The 17980-nt window shown below is 50.0% G+C and overlaps 1 protein-coding gene across 1 annotated transcript in view; it reads left to right on the forward strand.

The window, feature by feature from the left end:
* The window catches only part of FCRL5 (Fc receptor like 5), a 32798-nt gene extending 31813 nt beyond the window's left edge, over window positions 1–985 (forward strand). Inside the window, exons 16-17 of the mRNA XM_059413586.1 lie at window positions 203–401; window positions 553–985. Of these exons, the coding sequence (XP_059269569.1) occupies window positions 203–401; window positions 553–734 (381 nt within the window). The 3' untranslated portion in view covers window positions 735–985. The remainder of the gene's footprint in view (window positions 1–202; window positions 402–552) is intronic.
* The last annotated feature ends 16995 nt before the right edge of the window (window positions 986–17980 follow it).

Here is a 17980-nt window from a genome sequence, read left to right on the forward strand (position 1 = left end):
GGCTCCAGGCCCCGTCCTGCGGCCTCTGCTGTCAGTGTGGCTGGAGCACGGGCTCCAGGCCCCGTCCTGCGGCCTCTGCTGTCAGTGTGGCTGGAGCACGGGCCCCACAGGACGTCGCTGTTTCCCAAGTGACAGCCCAGAGCTCACGGGTTTTTGCACAGTGGCTTCCACTCAGGGCCATCTTGTCCCCTGGTTTCCTCAGTGGGCTTCAGCCACAGATCCTGTTCTGAGTCCCACTCCCACATACACCCTGAGCTCTCCTCAGTGGGACCTGCTCCTCGACCTCGTCTGCAGACACCTGTTCTCCCTGCAAACCCTGCCCCCGCAGACACCTGCCCTCTGTGGACACCTGTCATCCCCACGGTCACCTACCCCCTCTGCGGACACCTCCCCGCCCCCAGGTACCTGCCCCTCACAGTGGCTTTCCTCAATGGTCATCAGCCTGGCAGGGCTACCACAGCACTTGGCCAAGTGGGACAGCATGGGACCCTGGGAACAGGCGCAGGCGGGCTGCAGACCTCCTCACCATGGGGCTGTCCTCTGTGCCCCCAGCTGCCTCAGACAGCAAGGTCACCCCTGACGCCAGGACAGCTCCTCCCTGCACAGGGGCCGACACCCCTGCCCGAGCCAGTGGGTTCACAGCCCCTTCCCATGTGCCCCCTGGTGTGGGCACAGGGACATCCTCTCAGCTGTCACCGGGAGGAGACGCGCACTCCAAGTGTGGACTGTTGTGACAGAGCCAGCTCCGAAGGTCATGAGGACAGAGAAAGGCAGGCAGGGCCGGAGACAACAGAGGCGGGGCAGCTTGCTGGGAGCCGTGATCAGATTCCAGGTCAAGAGGAAGACACAGGAGAAACTTTGGAGACAGGGAAAATAGAATGTGAACTATATAGTATTGATACCATTGAATAATAATCTGGTATTACTTTAAGAATATTTTTGAAAATATTTGAAATACCTTGAAGTGATTCAGTAAAAGTTTTTAAACGTGTGTGTGTGTTAGTGCATATTTCTATGTGTGTGTGTCGGGGGGGGGAGGTTGTTCCAGGATTCTCCGTCCGCACAGCCGCCTGGGAGCACTCTGGGGCAGGGAGATTTGGTCCCTGCACACGCCGACATGGGTCAGAAGTGTGACCACGTCAGAGCCCACTCCAGGCCACGCCAGCCCTGAAGCCGAGAGTCCCTCTCCTCCCCGTCACCCTCCCCAGATGACGTTGTCTGAGCTCGCCGGCCGTCTTTCAGGGCTCCCGCTAGCGTGCCAGCCACCACGTGCCCCAGAGACTCCCAAGATGATGAAGTTCTATTCGGGAGGCACAGCTCTGTGGCCATAACCGTGGACTACTGGGTGGGGGGGATGTAGGACTTGGGTGCACAGTAGAAAACCCCCAAGCTGACCACCACACAGCAGGTGAGGAGGCGGGCTGCAGACAGGCAGGGCCTCTGTGAAGACTGTGTGCGGAGAACAAGTCATGTGGATGACAGACGAGTTGGAACCCAAAGACCCTGAGCTGGCCTTCATCCCAGAAGACGCGGTAGAGACCTCCGATCTCTGAGGAGCAGCAACAATAAAGACTTGACAGCAACCAGGAAGCCCGAGAGAAACCAGGCACCTCACGGAGTCGTGGTTCAAACCTGACGCAGGCTCTGTGCCTGAAGGTGGTGGGCAGATCACCAAGTGGAGGGAAGAATCCATCCCCCGGGGACCCCTGTCGTCCGAGCGCCCGGGGTTTCCCTACATGGCCTTTTATGTCCTTCCCTGGGCGCCCCATCCCGGAGCTGGCTTCTGCACGGGTAACGTTGGCAACGTCGTGATGCCCTCACACTGGGTCAGTGCATTTTCAGAATTAACCCAAAGCACAGGACACTTAGCAACGGTGGCTTCAGTCTCCTTATACCACAAACACGCCAGCCTGACAGGAATCAGAGGCGGCGAGCCCGTCTGTGCGCACTATCTCCTTGTTTCCTGTAGTCGGGACCCCACAGACTTTGTCTTGAGATGCTACATCGAGAAATGGATTCAAGTCACTCTTTTCAAGCATAAATCAAACCCTTGGAAAAGCCTTCTCATTTTACAAGTCAAAAACCCAGAAGTAGAGGGTCAGGAAGAAAGGAAGGTCCTAAAACACTAAATTCTCTCTTCCCTCCAGCGGAGTTAATAGGACGCTCTCTGAGGTCCATCGATCAGGAATTGACATCTGCCGTCCTGACAGTTAGGTTTGTGAGCTGGTAACCCGACGACCAAGCGCAGACACTGTTAATTGCAGGGGCAAACCTCAAGGAACAAGGAACCTTCCGCTCACCGTCTGCTCTGGTCTACTGCTTGGATCTTCAAGCATGAGCTCGTGTCCTTCGCAGGAGAACGTGTCTCTGTGGAGGGTGTTGGAGGGATTGCTGCTGCACAGCGAAAACTCAAGGCCAAGCTGACCACTAGTGACCACTGCGTACTGCTGTGTCCCTGGCTGGTGCCAGGCCTGGGAGAAGAGTAGCCAGGAGCGAGCCGGATGCGCGGGGGTAACAGGGGGGCTCCTGCCCCATGGGGCCACTGCGGGAGACCAGCAGTTTTGCCGGGTGCCCACAGCAAGAGAAGCAGGCCGTTCCTGGACACGGCAGCCCCAGGCCGCACGGGAGTGAGCACGCCCCCTGGAGAGCCCACACGGCATCACCTCGGGAGAAAACGCGCGATGGGCAGGTGCGGCACCAAGGCCGGGCCGGGCTGTCTGAGGCAGGTGGCGGCGGGGAAGCAGAGGTAGGCCGCCTGGGACCCGGCAGAGGCCGGCGGGCAGGGAAGCTTTCGCATCAGGCGAGGGCGTGGAGCTCCGATTCCTGAGATCTGCCCGGTCCCAGCCTCGTGCCCCCCAGCCAGCTGCCTAACCCGAGGGCAGCTTCGTGCCCTCACCTGCAGGGTCGGGTGAGGACAGCCCCTCCCCCAAGCCGCTGCGGTGAAGACTAAGGTCTAAACACTGAAACCATGGTTTCTCAGTTCGGCAGTTTCCCGTAAAGCTACGCCCACCCTGACCACAGCAGCCAGCAAGCCCCCCCCCCCCCGGGCTCTGACCTCAGCAGAGTGAAAAACACCATTTACACCACACCTGTGCGTGGGCGCTTTTAGCAGCTTGAGGACCGTCTCCAAAGCTGGAAACAACGCAGATACCCCCAAACCGGCAAACGGACCAATCCAATGGACGAAGGTCATACAACGGACCCCCACCCGGCGCTGAAGAGAGAGACAGGGCTCCTGGTCTCTGTGACCGCAGTGTCCCCCACAGGGACAGCTCGCCGGCTGGGGCTGGGGCGTCAGGAGGGCGGGACTGAGGGCTCCCCACGAAGGGGACTGGGGAGCTCTTGGCGACGATGGAATGTTCTGTCTTGATTGTGCCGCTGGCGGTTACATGAGCGCGTGTATTTGCCGGGACTCAGACGAAGCCCTAAAAAGATACACACGTCTCGATGAAGCTTACGGGGACCCCTCGCCCTTGCCGTGCCCCTGCTCGGTCCTCCTCCCGCGGAGCTTTGCAGGGCTTGTCCTGCACTGCGTTCAAGTCTCTGTCCAGAAGGCACTTCTGGAGAGAGCCTAGCTCCGGCCCTGTGCCCCGTGCCGTCCAGCGCAGTGGCCCTCATGTCACCGCTCACTGTCCCTTCGCACGGCTTCCAGGCTCTTCACGGTCTTATCGCTGTGTGACCTCCGTCATGGCAGCTCGTTTCCTCGTCCTCTCTTCCCGCTACGGCGTGGAGACCCCTCGGGTAACGCGTAGACCGTGCTAGGCGGGGTCTCGTCACGTAATGCTGTGAGTGACGCAGGAGGAAAGCTTACAGCAGAGCTGGGCGCAGGGACGGAAGTCCTTAAGTCGTGGCTCCACCACCATCATGCGCGTCTGTCACCCGTCCTGTTGGGGATGACGTGAGGCCACAGTCGCACGCGGCCCCGGCGGTGACCTAAGCAGGTCTCCCCTCTCTTCCAGCGGAAGGGCCGCACACATCGCAAGGGCTCAGCCAAAGCCAGGTCGTGTTGTTCTGAGTGTCCAGGCTAGGAAACCCCGGGGAGGACAGGGCAGGTGCGGGGCAGGCCAGCATGCTGCTGTGGCCACTCCCTATGATGGGGGGCCCGTCCTGGCCGCTGAGAGCTCAGCCCAGCCAAGGGGACGGGGTGTGGGCATCTCCTGATTGTTGTCCCGCCTGGTGGCAGCCCAGAAGCCCCAGAGCTCCTTCTGTCCAGGCTGGGCCTCCGTGCATGCCCTGCACCACACACACGGGGACGCCTCCAGTGACAGATAAGAACTCTGGTCCCAGAAAGTTGACAGCCTGCCCTTCAGGCAGTTTTGGTCCCAGGCTGGGCGGGGGAGGGGTGGTGTCCGTGATGGGAGACAGATGGGGGGATCCAGCCCTCCGACTCGCCCCAGGGTCGCCCAGGGCACCTGTGTGGACACCCCGAGACTTGAGGTCAAAACACGTAATACTCCGGGATCTACTGCTCCACATTTCTACTGGTTTATTGTCTGCGGTTAAGGTCGTATGTCGAGATCGTAAGGTCGTATGTTGAGAAATGCTAAGAAAATCACGGGGAGCCGAATGGCGGTGACCCCGGAGGCCCAGGAGAAGGCCCCGTCAGTTCCTCCAGGTCTTTTGGGATGAAGCCAGAGGCCCGTCCTGCAGTCTGCTGGCAGCCGCGGGTTCCCTTCACCTGTCGGCTAGCAGAGGCTCGAGCAGCTGGTAAAACGTTACCGCAGGTGTGTCTGTGAGGACGTTTCCAGAAGAAATCAGCGCCTGGGTCAGGAGACTGTGTAACAATCCCCCTCCCCAGGGCAGGTGGCATTGCCGATGGGTTGAGGCCCCAGTAGAACAACATGGTGGAGAAAAGGCAGATCCACCCCTGCCTGGGCGGGCCGTCCGCCTTCTCCCCGGGGGATGGCAGCTTCTCGGGTCCTCTCCCGCCGTCAGCGGGTGCTGCTGCGGGACTCCTTGCTCATGCCGGGAAAGATCCTGGTGTCCACCGCCCTCTTCCAACAAAACAAACATTCTAAGGGATTTCTGCATTTTTTATGAACACCTAAACCCAGCATAGTGCTTTGTTGTGGTAATTCCTGTCTTTCGCACTGAACTCTCTCTCCAGCAGTGGACAAGTACACCGAGGGCCTGGCCACAACCTCCCCCCACCGTCCTCCCTCGGTCCCTTAGGCAGTTCCTCCGGGGCCGGCTGTCTGTGAGGTTTTTGAGAACACTCTCAGCTGCTTGTAACCTCAGCTACACCTGAAGTTCTCGAATTCTGTCACCTGCTGATTTCGTGCCCCTTGTCTGTATCCCCTGATCAAAACCCAGTAAAATCCCGAAAGAGGCCCAAATATAGGTAAGCACAGGGGAGCTAGGTCCAAGGTCAGGGTCCAGGGAGGAGGAACCCCATCTTTAAGCGGCTCATGAAAGCTTCCTTTAAGGAGAGGAGAGTAGGCCAGACCGTGTGGGGAAGGCTGGCGGGACCACCAGACACTCTGCAGACTCCGTCCACCCTGGGGCTGGGGCCACGCTCATGAGGTCACCAGCTTCAGAAGGAAAGGGCTCTCCAGTTCCTGTCCTTCACACAAGGCCCTTGAGAGCTAGTAACCCTGTGTGGTGGGGACGGATCGCACTGGCCACCAGCGCCAGGACGCAGACACACAACAGGCGCAAGGTTCACAAGGTCCACAGCAGGATGCACGTGGCGGCTGCATGGCCAGTGCGTGAGGCAGGCCATCAGGGTCCCAGAGGCAGGCTCGGTCACCAACAAGGTTTTCTAGAAGGGCCAGCAACACTAAGCACACAACGGAGCCCAGAGCAAGAATTTTCTCACAACAAGTGCTAAATGAGAGGCAGCTTGACAAAAATGCACTCCAAGCAAATACCTAACAGTTGAAACTGCCCATTTCAAAGCCTGGCTCTGGGTCACTGAGCCCCTGACAGATGCAGGCAGTGTTCCCTCACAGGCACCTGTCACCCCGGGCCCTCATCAACCCTCCCACCGCTGCCTGTCTTGGAGAGAGGCCACTTGCAAAAGACATACCAAACACTGAAACGAAAGCACCTAATCATCAAATCCTGCCACGTGGGCTCGGAGACGGCCAGCGCCACAGCCCCCGGCACTGCTGGGGTGGGCGGGGGGACACCAGCTCGGACCCTCCAGGGCCCGTTGTGGGTGAGCCTCTCAGGGAAAGGTAATGACCTTTTCCCCAAAGGCAACGTCACCCTTTTGATACTGTACGTCACAGTTTCTGAAGACTCACAGGCTGCCCACGTGGAGACAGAAGACTTTCACGGTGTATTTGTAGAGTATTCTACATTTTATTCTTTGCGAAAAGCTGTTCTCGCAGGACTGCCGACCTAGATAATACGGTGAGTCGTCTCAAACCCAAAACCCTGAAGACAAATGACAAGACGTGGCCTCAGCCTGACAAATGAATTTGGGGACACTTCAGTCCATGGAGAACGAATTCCTTCTGACCCTACAGCCAGACCGGAGCTGCTCCGGCCTGCCAGCTACACATCATTGCAGAAGAGCCCTTGGGAATGAGAATGGCCTGGGCCCTGGGGTCATGTATCAGCGTCTGTGGGGGCATCAGCCTGCCTCGGCACACAGGAAGGTGGCTGCTGTCCCAGCGGGTGCACAGTCTACCCCCCTGGGCTGTTCCCCTCCATCTGTGAACACTCCGCAGGGAAGGACGGGTGTAACAGGACTGAGCAACAGGGACTCACTGTCAAAGCCCAGAGAGAGAGCCATTGGGTAGGGTGGACGCGGGAGGCTCTGCGTTCCTCACCCGGCCTCTCCCTGGTCCTCAGGACAACCGTCCATGTGGTGACAAGCTTGCCCCCGCTGTGCCCCCCATGGAGAAGCTGGGTCCAGAGCCCTTCGGAGGGAATATGCATGGTCTCCTTCCAGCTAGGGCCAAGAGGGGAACAGAGTTCAGGAGGCAGCACCCCCTCTTGGAGTCACCTGTTTTGTCAGTCATGATGGTGGAAAGGAGACCTGGTTGTAACAGGTTAGAGTTCCCTTAAAGCAAGGCACACACCCATTTCTCTACCTCGTCTGGGTGGGAGTGCCAGTGCCCAGGCTGAAGATGAGGAAGGCTGCCAGAGTGTGGGTACAATTCCCGGACGTGTAGCCGGAGTGCTCTCGCCCCCTGACATCACTGGGCGTTGCCTACCCTGGGGACCCCAAGTCCCGTTCACCCTAGGGCCAGCTTCTGTGGCGGCTGGGAGCCTGGGCCCGTCCCTGCCCCTGCCTCACAGGCACCCTGAGAATCTGCTCGGATGCTGCCTAAACACGTCTAGTGGCAGGGCGCTTGTTACCTAAAACATCAGACGAGAGAGTCCAGACCAGCTGTCTGCATTGAGAGACCCCTATAATCCTTAGCAGTGCCTTCCTGGAAACGTCCCCTAAAAGGCACACGATGCGCACTTCTCTCTGTGTAATTGCTGGCAGCTGGAGAGCCACAGTGTGGCACAGGGGAGACGAGGGACTGCCCACTCCATCCCAAGAGGGCTGACTGTATCCAGGAGGAGGAGGTTTCGGGAAACCGGTCTGTGGGGCTGCAGTTCCACCCTCTGCCACTGGGTGTCGCTGACGGTCTGGGCACAGACCGCGGTGCCGGACTCCCGGGTGCTCTCTAAACTCCCCCGCCCACCAGGAACTCCGGTTTGGGGTTTTGGGGGTTTGGGGGGCTTTTTTTTTCCTTTTCTTTTCTTTTCAGCGTTAACAGTATTCATTATTTTTGCACCACACCCAGTGCTCCATGCAATCCGTGCCCTCTATAATACTCACCACCTGGCTCCCCCCACCCCCCCCCCCCCCCGCCCTTTCAAACCCCTCAGGTTGTTTTCCAGAGTCCATAGTCTCTCATGGTTCACCTCCCCTTCCAATTTCCCCCAACTCCCTTCTGCTCTCTAACTCCCCATGTCCTCCATGCTATTCCTTATGCTCCACAAATAAGTGAAACCATATGATAATTGACTCTCTCTGCTTGACTTATTTCACTCAGCATAATCTCTTCCAGTCCTGTCCATGTTGCTACAAAAGTTGGATATTCGTCCTTTCTGATGGAGGCATAATACTCCATAGTGTATATGGACCACATCTTCCTTATCCATTCGTCCATTGAAGGGCATCTTGGTTCTTTCCACAGTTTGGTGACCGTGGCCATTGCTGCTATAAACATTGGGGTACAGATGGCCCTTCTTTTCACTACATCTGTATCTCTGGGGTAAATACCCAGGAGTGCAATTTCAGGGTCATAGGGAAGCTCTATTTTTAATTTCTTGAGGAATTTCCACACTGTTTTCCAAGGTGGCTGCACCAACTTGCATTCCACCAACAGTGTAAGAGGGTTCCCCTTTCTCCACATCCTCTCCAACACATATTGTTTCCTGTCTTGCTAATTTTGGCCATTCTAACTGGTGCAAGGTGGTATCTCAATGTGGTTTTATTTGAATCTCCCTGATGGCTAGTGATGATGAACATTTTTTCATGTGTCTGATAGCCATTTGTATGTCTTCATTGGAGAAGTGTCTGTTCATATCTTCTGCCCATTTCTTTATATGATTGTTTTGTGTGTGTTGAGTTTGAAGAGTTCTTTATAGATTCTGGATATCAACCTTTTGTCTGTAATGTCATTTGCAAATATCTTCCTTCATTCCATGGGTTGCCTCTTTGTTTTGTTGACTGTTTCCTTTGCTGTGCAGAAGCTTTTGATCTTGATGAAGTCCCAAAAGTTCATTTTCGCTTTTTTTTCTTTTGCCTTTGGAAACATATTTTGAAAGAAGTTGCTGTGGCTGGTATCGAAGAGGTTACTGCCTATGTTCTCCTCTAGGAGTCTGATGGATTCCTGTCTCATGTTGAGGTCTTTTATCCATTTTGAGTTTATCTTTGTGTACTAGCAACAGCAATCAGACAACAAAGAGAAATAAAAGGTATCCACATTGGCAATGAAGAAGTCAAACTCTCTCTCTTCGCAGATGACATGATACTTTATATGGAAAACCCAAAAGATTCCACCCCAAAACTACTAGATATCATACAGCAATTCAGTAACATGGCAGGATACAAAGTCAATGTACAGAAATCAGTGGCTTTCTTATACACTAACAATGAAAATACAGAAAGGGAAATTAGAGAATCAATTCCATTTACTATAGCACCAAGAACCATAAGATACCTGGGAATAAACCTAACCAAAGAGGTAAAGGATCCGTACTTGAGGAACTACGGGACACTCGTGAAAGAAATTGAAGAAGACACAGAAAGATGGAAGACCATTCCATGCTCTTGGATCAGAAGAAAAAGCATTGTTAAAATGTCTATACTGCTTAGAGCAATCTATACTTTTAATGTCATTCTGATCAAAATTCCACTGGTATTTTTCAAAGAGCTGGAGCAAATAATCCTAAAATTTTTATTGAATCAGAAGAGACCCCGAATCGCTAAGGAAATGTTGAAAAACAAAAACAAAACTGGGGGTATCATGTTACCTGATTTCAAGCTTTACTACAAAGCTGTGGTCACTAAGACAGCATGGTACTGGCATAAAAACAGACACATAGACCAGTGGAACAGAGTAGAGAGCCCAGATATTGACCCTCAACTCTATGGTCAAATAATCTTCGACAAAACAGGAAAAAATATACAGTGGGAAAAAGACAGTCTCTTCAATAAATGCTGCTGGAAAACTGGACAGCTATATGCAGAAGAATGAAATTCTACCATTCTCTTACACCGTACACAAGGAACTCAGTTTTGAGTATATTAACTTTATTGCCACATTACTCAAAGGTATGCAAATACAAAATTCATACACCTTATGCTTCTCGAATAACAACAAAAGTTTAAAGTATAAAACTGGAAACAGAACAACACAATTCAAGCTAATGTTAATTTCATGTGCGTGATGTTCCCCTGCTGGAAATAAGACGGTGATTCGGAATTTAATGGGACTCACGGGCATTCATGTTTTCTGGTCCACTGGTTACATTTTAAACCGTCTACTCATTCTGCGGTGACCCGCTATATCCGAGAACGTACACTCACACTAACTCAGTTCATTCCTCTCCCACTTTACATGCCCTCGTGGTACAGATTCACTAAAACGCTGATTAGCTTCGTGGTATTCTCCAGAGAGAGCGATGTAAGTACTGCTAATGCCTTCCTCGTGTTCTGGTCAGACCTTGGCGAGCAGGAACTACCAGGTCCCTCCAACCTGTCTGCTCCCCCTTGAGGTGTGGCCTGGACCTAGATGTTCTACTGCTTTGCCCCTCTCATGGCAGCCCTTGTGGTCTCAGGGTCCCACCACAGACACCTCCACCAGCCTTTGCGTTAGAGACCGCTGACCTCAGAACCGTGACCCGCTGCAACTGGTGTCACCTGTGAGGCCAAGCATCTGGGTTCCCCTCCCAGTGGGCTCAGCTCAACTGTGCAGCCTCAGCTCTGGGCCTCATGGTGCAGGGTCTCAAAGTGGCCTTTGCAGAAGACCATCGAGTGCTGGACAGCAACTAGGAAGCTGGGGTTTTGTGAGGGCACCTCTGTCCCCTAGCCTCTGAAGTTAACATAGGAAAGGTGCCCCATCAGCTCACCTGAGCAACCAGTTCCTTCCTGTGGTGCTACTGTACATGACAAGACATGTGAGGGTGTGGCTGGGCGTCTGCTGATAATGATTCCCAAATAGCCCACTGTGGCTTCAACATTCCTGCCACTGCTCTGCCATGGTTGGTGCTCTGCCCAGACACCAATAAGCATCTCAAGTGTGGGGAATTCTTGATTCTAAATGACACAACTCTTAGCCCTATGGAAGCTTAGATACCCTGCTATGATTTTTCTCTGATAAAAAAATGAAGAAGTAAATTGTGTAACTTCTGCAAAGCTCTTCATCCTCACCCAACAATTCTCCCAGAAAGGTTTGCAAAAACCTGTGTTTGCCAGCACATTGTTTTCTCCAAGCTCTGCTCCTAGAGATAATACCAATGGTGCCAGTACCCCCAGGACCATGCAAAAATGAACGTACACACACATATCCAAGGGGCACTGCTGTCACCGTGGGACAGAGCCAGCTCATAAGGCCAGGCTACCGGCCTGAGATGCAGGTGTTCCTAGCAAATTCAGAGCAAATCCACAGAGAGTAAACGTGTACTATTTCCCATCTAAACCCACCTGTTACAACAACTGAGTGGCCACACAGACATCCACATCTGACCCCACTACATGGTCCTAAAAGGAAGATCCCAACTGAAAGGGGAGGCACAGTTTCACTCAATATCCGAAGGCAAACAGCAGACCAGACTGTCCCCAAGAAGTAAAAATCCTCAATGAGAGGATTTTTAATAAAGAGATGTAGGAAAGTTGTTTTTTTTCCTCTGGGAAACACAAGAAGATCTTGTTTATGCTTAAAATTGGTGACCTCTACTGTATGTATTTCACATCTCAATAAAAAAGTCATCCATGAGAGATGAGCGCTGCTCCCCTGCCTCAGCGCCCTTCCCCTGCCCTTCCCTCTGGCAGCTCCGCACAGCTGGATTGGCCTCCAGAGTCCTCTGCTCGGTGGTGGGACCATTTGCTCTTCGTAATGAAGGACGGGTGCTTCTGTTTCTTTAATCCATGGGTCTCTCTACAGACGGATGCTCCGTGAGCGGCTGTCAGCTCATCGCTGGTTGAGTTCCGGTCCTTCCACTTAGTGGAGGATGGCTCACTTCTGGGTCAGTCCCCACCACAGTCTGATGGTCCTGGAGCTCGGGGCTTCTAAGCCGGTCTCAGGGACTCACAAGTTCTGTTTGCCTTGAAGGATGTGTATGTTTACACATTTATTCGAATGTGCACCGTGAGGCAGCCACCATCACAATCGAGATGGAGAACACTTCCATCACTCCAAAAAGGGTGCCTTTTTCAATCAATCTCCCTCCCTCTGCCTCCGCCTGGATTCGAGCAACATGGGTCTGTTTTTTGACACTATAGTCCAGTCTTGTCTAGAAATTTATGTAAATGGAGTGACCCGGTCTGACTCCTTCCACTGAGCGCAGTGCCACGGAGACCACCCCCCCCCCACGGTTCTGGGTGTGTTTGTGGCTCAATAACACTGCACCACAGCGAGGTTATCCATTCACCACAGACAGACGTTTGGGTCGGTTCCCAACCCGAGCCGTTATGAAAGCAGACATGAGGAACATGCGTGTCCTTGTGTGGGCATGTTTGCTTGGGGCTGGGACAAGGGTGAGGCAAGGAGAGCACTGGGGACAGAATTTAAGGAGGCGTCCGCGCTCGGGGCCTGTAAGAGCAGCTCTGGGGGGTGAATCTCCCTCCCTGGGCATGTCTCGTCTCATACAGTCGCACCCTCGGCGTTTATCTCTTCAGGAATGGGACTGTGACATCCACAGCTGAGAGTGGGATGCTGGGTCATACAGTCAGTGGACATTTAAAATTATACAAGGGGCGCCTGGGTGGCTCAGTGGGTTAAAGCCTCTGCCTTTGGCTCAGGTCATGATCCCAGGGTCCTGGGATCGATCCCTGCCTCAGACTCTCTGCTCAGCGGGGAACCTGCTTCCCTTCCTCTCTCTCTGCCTGCCTCTCTGCCTACTTGTGATCTTTGTCTGTCAGATAAATAAATAAAATCTTTTTAAAAATTTTTAAGAAATTATACAAAACTGCCCGACCAGTCCCCAGGATGCACACACCACTTCTAGAACCTTCTGCAACACATGGGAATTCTGGTGGCTGCACCTGCTCATCAACACATGGGGCTGTTCCAGTCTTCCCGTGCTGGCCCTCATAGGGCTGTGCAGCTGTATCTCACTGTGACCCTAATCCATGTTTCCCCAGTGATTCCTGATGCTAAGCGTTTTCCACATTTCAAGTAACTTGTCCACCCCTCAGCGGAAGTGTCCACTCATCATTTGCTCACTTTTGAGAGTCTAGTCCTCCTACCGTGTCTTATTCGGAGAGTTCTCCATAGGTTCTCCATAGAAGCCATGCATCAGATCCATGTTTTGCAAGTATTTTCTCTGGCTCTGCATCCTCCCTTATGATGTCCTTTCTTGGTTTGAGTAAGTCATGTTCTAGGCGTAGTTTCCTGGGAGTTTAATTCATAGCGTTGAGTTTTGTCAGATGCTTTTTCGGGCTTATTGAGATGATTAAAGGTAATACAGGGAGCTACACTACACGATTTTGAGGGTTCAGTCAACCCTGCCTTCCCGGCATGATCCCACATGCTCAGAATCCAGTATTCATTTAATATATTGCAGAAGCCAATTTTCTGATATCTTGGTAAGGAAGTTTGTGTCTGTGTTCATGAGGAATACTGGTTAGTTCCCTTATTTTCTTGTTTTATCTTTGTTTGGTATCTAAATCATGTTAGCCTGATACAATGAGTTAGAAAGTGTTTTTCTCATCTATTTTCTCAAGGCACTTTTGTAGAATTGGTGGTTATTTCTGCTTTTTGTTTTGAGTGGACTTCACCAAGGAAGCCACATAGGCCTAAAATTTCTTTGTGTGAAGATTTTTAACCATAGACTTAACTTCTTTAGCAGATATAGGGCTACTCAAATGATCTATTTCCTCCTCTGTAAGCTTTGCTAATTCGTGTCTTTCAAGGAACTTGTCTATATTACCAACATCATCAAATTTATTGATAAGAGTTGTTTGTGATATTTCCTTATTGTTACTTTAATGTGTGTTGTAACTTTAGTAATGTTCTCTCTCTTCTGATGTTGATAATTTGTGTCCTCTCTCCATTTTTTCCTTATTGTTTAGCTGGATGTTTAATGTTTTTTATCATATTTTTAAAGAATCAGTACTTGATGTGGTGGATTTTTCCTCCACTGTTTTTCTCTGCTTTGTATTTCATTGACTTCAGTTCTTTTCTGTATTTTCTTTATTCTGCTTACTTTGGATCTACTTTGCTCTTTTCTAACCTGTTTTTCTAACCTACTTTTCTAACCTGTTAAGGTGGAATCTTACATGATGAAACTTTCTTACTCTCTTAAATCAGCAGGTAATACTTGACTATTTCAGTTACATCCCCAAATTTTTAGATTTAATTGTTGTGTCTTTATTGTTATGTACTTTGAAAATATTTTTTAACTTCCTCAGTGATTTCTTCTTTGACCCCATAGGTCATCAAAGTTTGTTGTCTAATTTCCAGTTATTTGGGGACTTTTAAAAAGATGTTTTGCATTTTTTACTTCTAACTTAATTACGTTGTGTTAAAAAATATTTCTGTAATGTTTAAATGTTTCAAAAACTATTGCAGTTTATTTTATGGCTGAGAATATGGTCTTTCTTGATGAGCATTTTATATGTGCCCTTGGAAGGTCATGTACTCTGTCGCAGTTGGATGTCATGTTCTGTAAATGTCAGTTAGGTCAAAGATGTCAGCACGCCAATCAGATCACCTATATTCTTCCTGACATTTTAGTGTCTAATTGTTCTATCTGTTTCTGGAAAAGATGTATCAGAGTTTTCAAAATAATGCTATTTTTTTGCTTTAAACAATCATGACTTTTTTAAAAATTCAGGAGAAAGAAACCAAAATTATGTATAATCTTTTATGTGTATTTACATTTTTCCCATTTCCAGTGTCACTGGTTGTTCCTGCTGATCTGAGCTGTCCTCTTGAGTCATCTCCCCTCAGACTGCTGGAGTCTCTGGAATTAACGTGTGAAGATATGCTGGCATCAAATTTCCCCCTTGTTGTTTATCTGAAAATGACTTTAGTCTTTTGTTTTTGAAGGAGTTCTTGCAAATTTTTTAGATTTCAAATGACATTTTTTTCCCTTCAGTACTTCGGATGATCATTCCAATGTCTTTATGTGTGTATAATTTCTGATGAAAAGTCAGCCGTTATCACTGATCCCTCGTAGGCACCACGTAATTTTCCTGTGGCTGCTGGCCACAGGTCTCTCCTCTGGTTTTGAGCAGTTCAACTATAATGTGACAAAGGGCCATCTTCTTGGAGCTTCCTGGATTTGAAAATTAACGTTTTCTATCAAATTTTGGACACCTTTTAATCTTTTTTTTTTTTAATTTATTTCTTCAAATATGTTTGCTGCCTTCTTGTCTCTCCTTTTCTGGTATTCCAATCACACATATGTGATTTATTCATAGTGTGCCATAGGTCTTTGAAGCTCTGTTCAGTTTTATACAGTGTTCATTCTCACTTTCACTTAAGAAGAGCAGTCTCTATTGGTCTATCATTTAGTTAATGAATTTTCTCTTTTGTTGTACCTAATATGCTTATAAACAAATCAAAAAATATTTTTAATTTCAGTTATTGTACTTTTGAATTCCATAATTTCCACCTTAATTCTTTTTTTTTTTACAATTTCTATTTTTCCATTGAGAAACCCTGTGTGTTCATTCATTGATAGCATATTTTCCTTCCATTCTTTGAATATATTTGTACTTCATTTAAAATTTTTGTCTGCTAAATCAAACATCTGAGCCCCTTTGAAATTTTATAGATTGTGTTTTTTCACTGAATGTGTATCACATTTACTGTTTTTTTGCACATACTTCTGGGGAAAAAAGTTTACTCATTGTAAATAATGTATCGTAGCACTTGTGGATTCTGCCATGTTCTTCTGAAGGTGATTGCTCTTCTAATAGGCAGTTAATTTGCTTAACTTGAGACTGGACGTGTTGTTACCCATGCAGTATACAGCTGCCCAATATCTGCTCTTATGACTCTCATTGTTGCTTTTTTAGCCTAGAAGACTTGGTGAGTCTGCAAAATGGGCAGCCAGCCAGGATTCAAGCAGAGATGGCTTTGCCCTCTCCATGCTTTTCTTATGTTTAGATATCCCCTAATTTTGCCAGTGTCTCTTCCAGATTTAGACTCTGTTCTTTAACATTTCAAGCCTGTCTGGCTTCAGCTTTTTACCATCAAGCTGCACACCATTAGGGAATAAATTCAGTAAACAAAACAAATAAACAAACAAACAAAACACCTCTCAGGTCTGGTTCTTCATGGCTGTCTGTCCATAGTATGTCTCTCTCTGCTGTATACTGGGTTTTTTTTATTTCCAAGGTCCCTACGGTCTCCTTCTCATGTGTATACTTGAGCTGCCAACCAAGAGTTTTAGAGACTTTATTTTCTGCATTTGGATCTCAATCCCTCTAGATTCTTACATGTCAAATTTTTCCTTTAATTTGGAAACCCTGAGCTCTGGCCTTTGGTAACTTTGGCTGGCAAGATTGTGCTATCTTTCGAAGTTTTGTTCCATAACCAGAGCTGGGTAAGAGGTGGCAAGGGGAGGGCCAGGCAGTGACATTAGCTACAGTCTTCCCTTCCAATCTTTCACAACTGCCCAGCCAAAGTTCCTGATCAGGGGCTCTGAAAAAGCAGAAACACAGAGAATCCAGGTAAATCTGCTGCCAAAACATAAGGGGCCTCCCCTGCTCTTCCTCCTGCTGCTGCCCCTGATGTCCCTGCCCTCTGCTGAGTTACCTTGTGAAGTGGTGACCTCCTCTCCTCACCCCAGTTTGGAGCTCTCTGTGTGCTCTGTTCTCAAAGCTGAGCTGAGTAGCAGCAGGAGAGGAGCTTCTGATACCTGTGACTGCTGAGCGACCTGTCCTTTCTCCCAAAGTGGAACCTTCTAGAAAATTTAGTTCTGGACTAGATGGGCCCCTTTTTGGATAGATTCAGCTTAAGTTTGGATCTGTAGGGAACTAGCTGTAAGACATCAGGCATTACTTAATCTTCTGACCTTCAGTTTTCTCCTAATATCCTATAATAATGTCTGCCTATTTAGAACAGTGTTAAAGCTTAAATGGAAGAAAAGCAATCAGCCTAGAGTCAGGCACATGGCAATGCTCAAGAAATATGATCTCTTACTACAATTATGTTGGAGATAAAGTTGGATGCATTGGACTATGAAACACTGTCTTACATCAAACCCAGGCACTGTCCTGGTTAGGGAGGCTAGATCAGACAATCTACATAACCTGCCACAACTTCAGTTTTTCTGAAAATACGAACGACATCACCCGCCTCATACTAGGTGCAAGGACAAAATGACATACAAAACATACAATACATACAAAACACTTAAAACGGGGCTTGGTACATAACAAGACCTAATAAATGTTACCTATTGTTAATGTCAGTCCTCCAAAAACTCTGCAAGGCTTTATCATCCCATATCGTTGCTGAGGAAACAAAGATCTAAAAATTGAGAAACTAGTCCCAGGCCACCCAGACAGTCACTGGTGAGCCAGGACTTCCGTGAAGAGCAAACACACCAGTCCACGCTGCCTTCCTCAGCTGCAGGAGGACACAAAGCTGTCTGGTTCCACAGCCCTCTGTGCCTGAAGGATAATACTTCCTACACTGCGACCTTCCCTGTGGTGACTCCCTCCAGGGCAACTGCCCTGTCTTACTCCTCCCTCAAGAACCAGCACCTGATGTCAGCCCAGCCCTGGCAGGTGCAATTGACCTGAAATGAAACAAGGTGCCCGGGCTGGAGCTCCAGAGGACGTAGGGCTTCCTTTGACCTGTGTCCTGGGTGTCAGAGGAGAGAGGCAAAGATGACTCCACTCCGGGGACCGAGTCTGGACCAGCAGGAGGGAGACGGGGCTGACGGCACAGAAGGGAAGTTGGGAGAAGCTGCTGGCTTGGGTCAGAGAGGAAAGTGGGGGAAGGGAACATGCAAAGGTCAGGTTGAGACAGGTGGAGATGGAGAGACAAGGGCCACATGCCTGGGCTTCCAGGCTATGAAAATCCACTGATGGCTCCCTCCCCCGAACCCATGGACTGGCTTGTGACCTGGCCTCGAGGTCCCTGCCCTGGACTTGCTCTTACAGGAGAGACCGGAGACACACCCAGGAAACCACAGAACTTAGGACACATGCACAGCCACCTGTCAACACCCAGGAAAGGAAAGGGAGTCCGATCACTGAGGATGAGGAGCTCTGGATAGGGGACAGGGAGGGTCTGTTTGGAGAGCTTGCTGGTGAAGGAGGGGGGCGGAGAGGCTCAGCTTTGGC

Source organism: Mustela nigripes, chromosome 10 (genome assembly GCF_022355385.1).
Source record: "Mustela nigripes isolate SB6536 chromosome 10, MUSNIG.SB6536, whole genome shotgun sequence".
NCBI classification, from domain to species: domain Eukaryota; kingdom Metazoa; phylum Chordata; class Mammalia; order Carnivora; family Mustelidae; genus Mustela; species Mustela nigripes.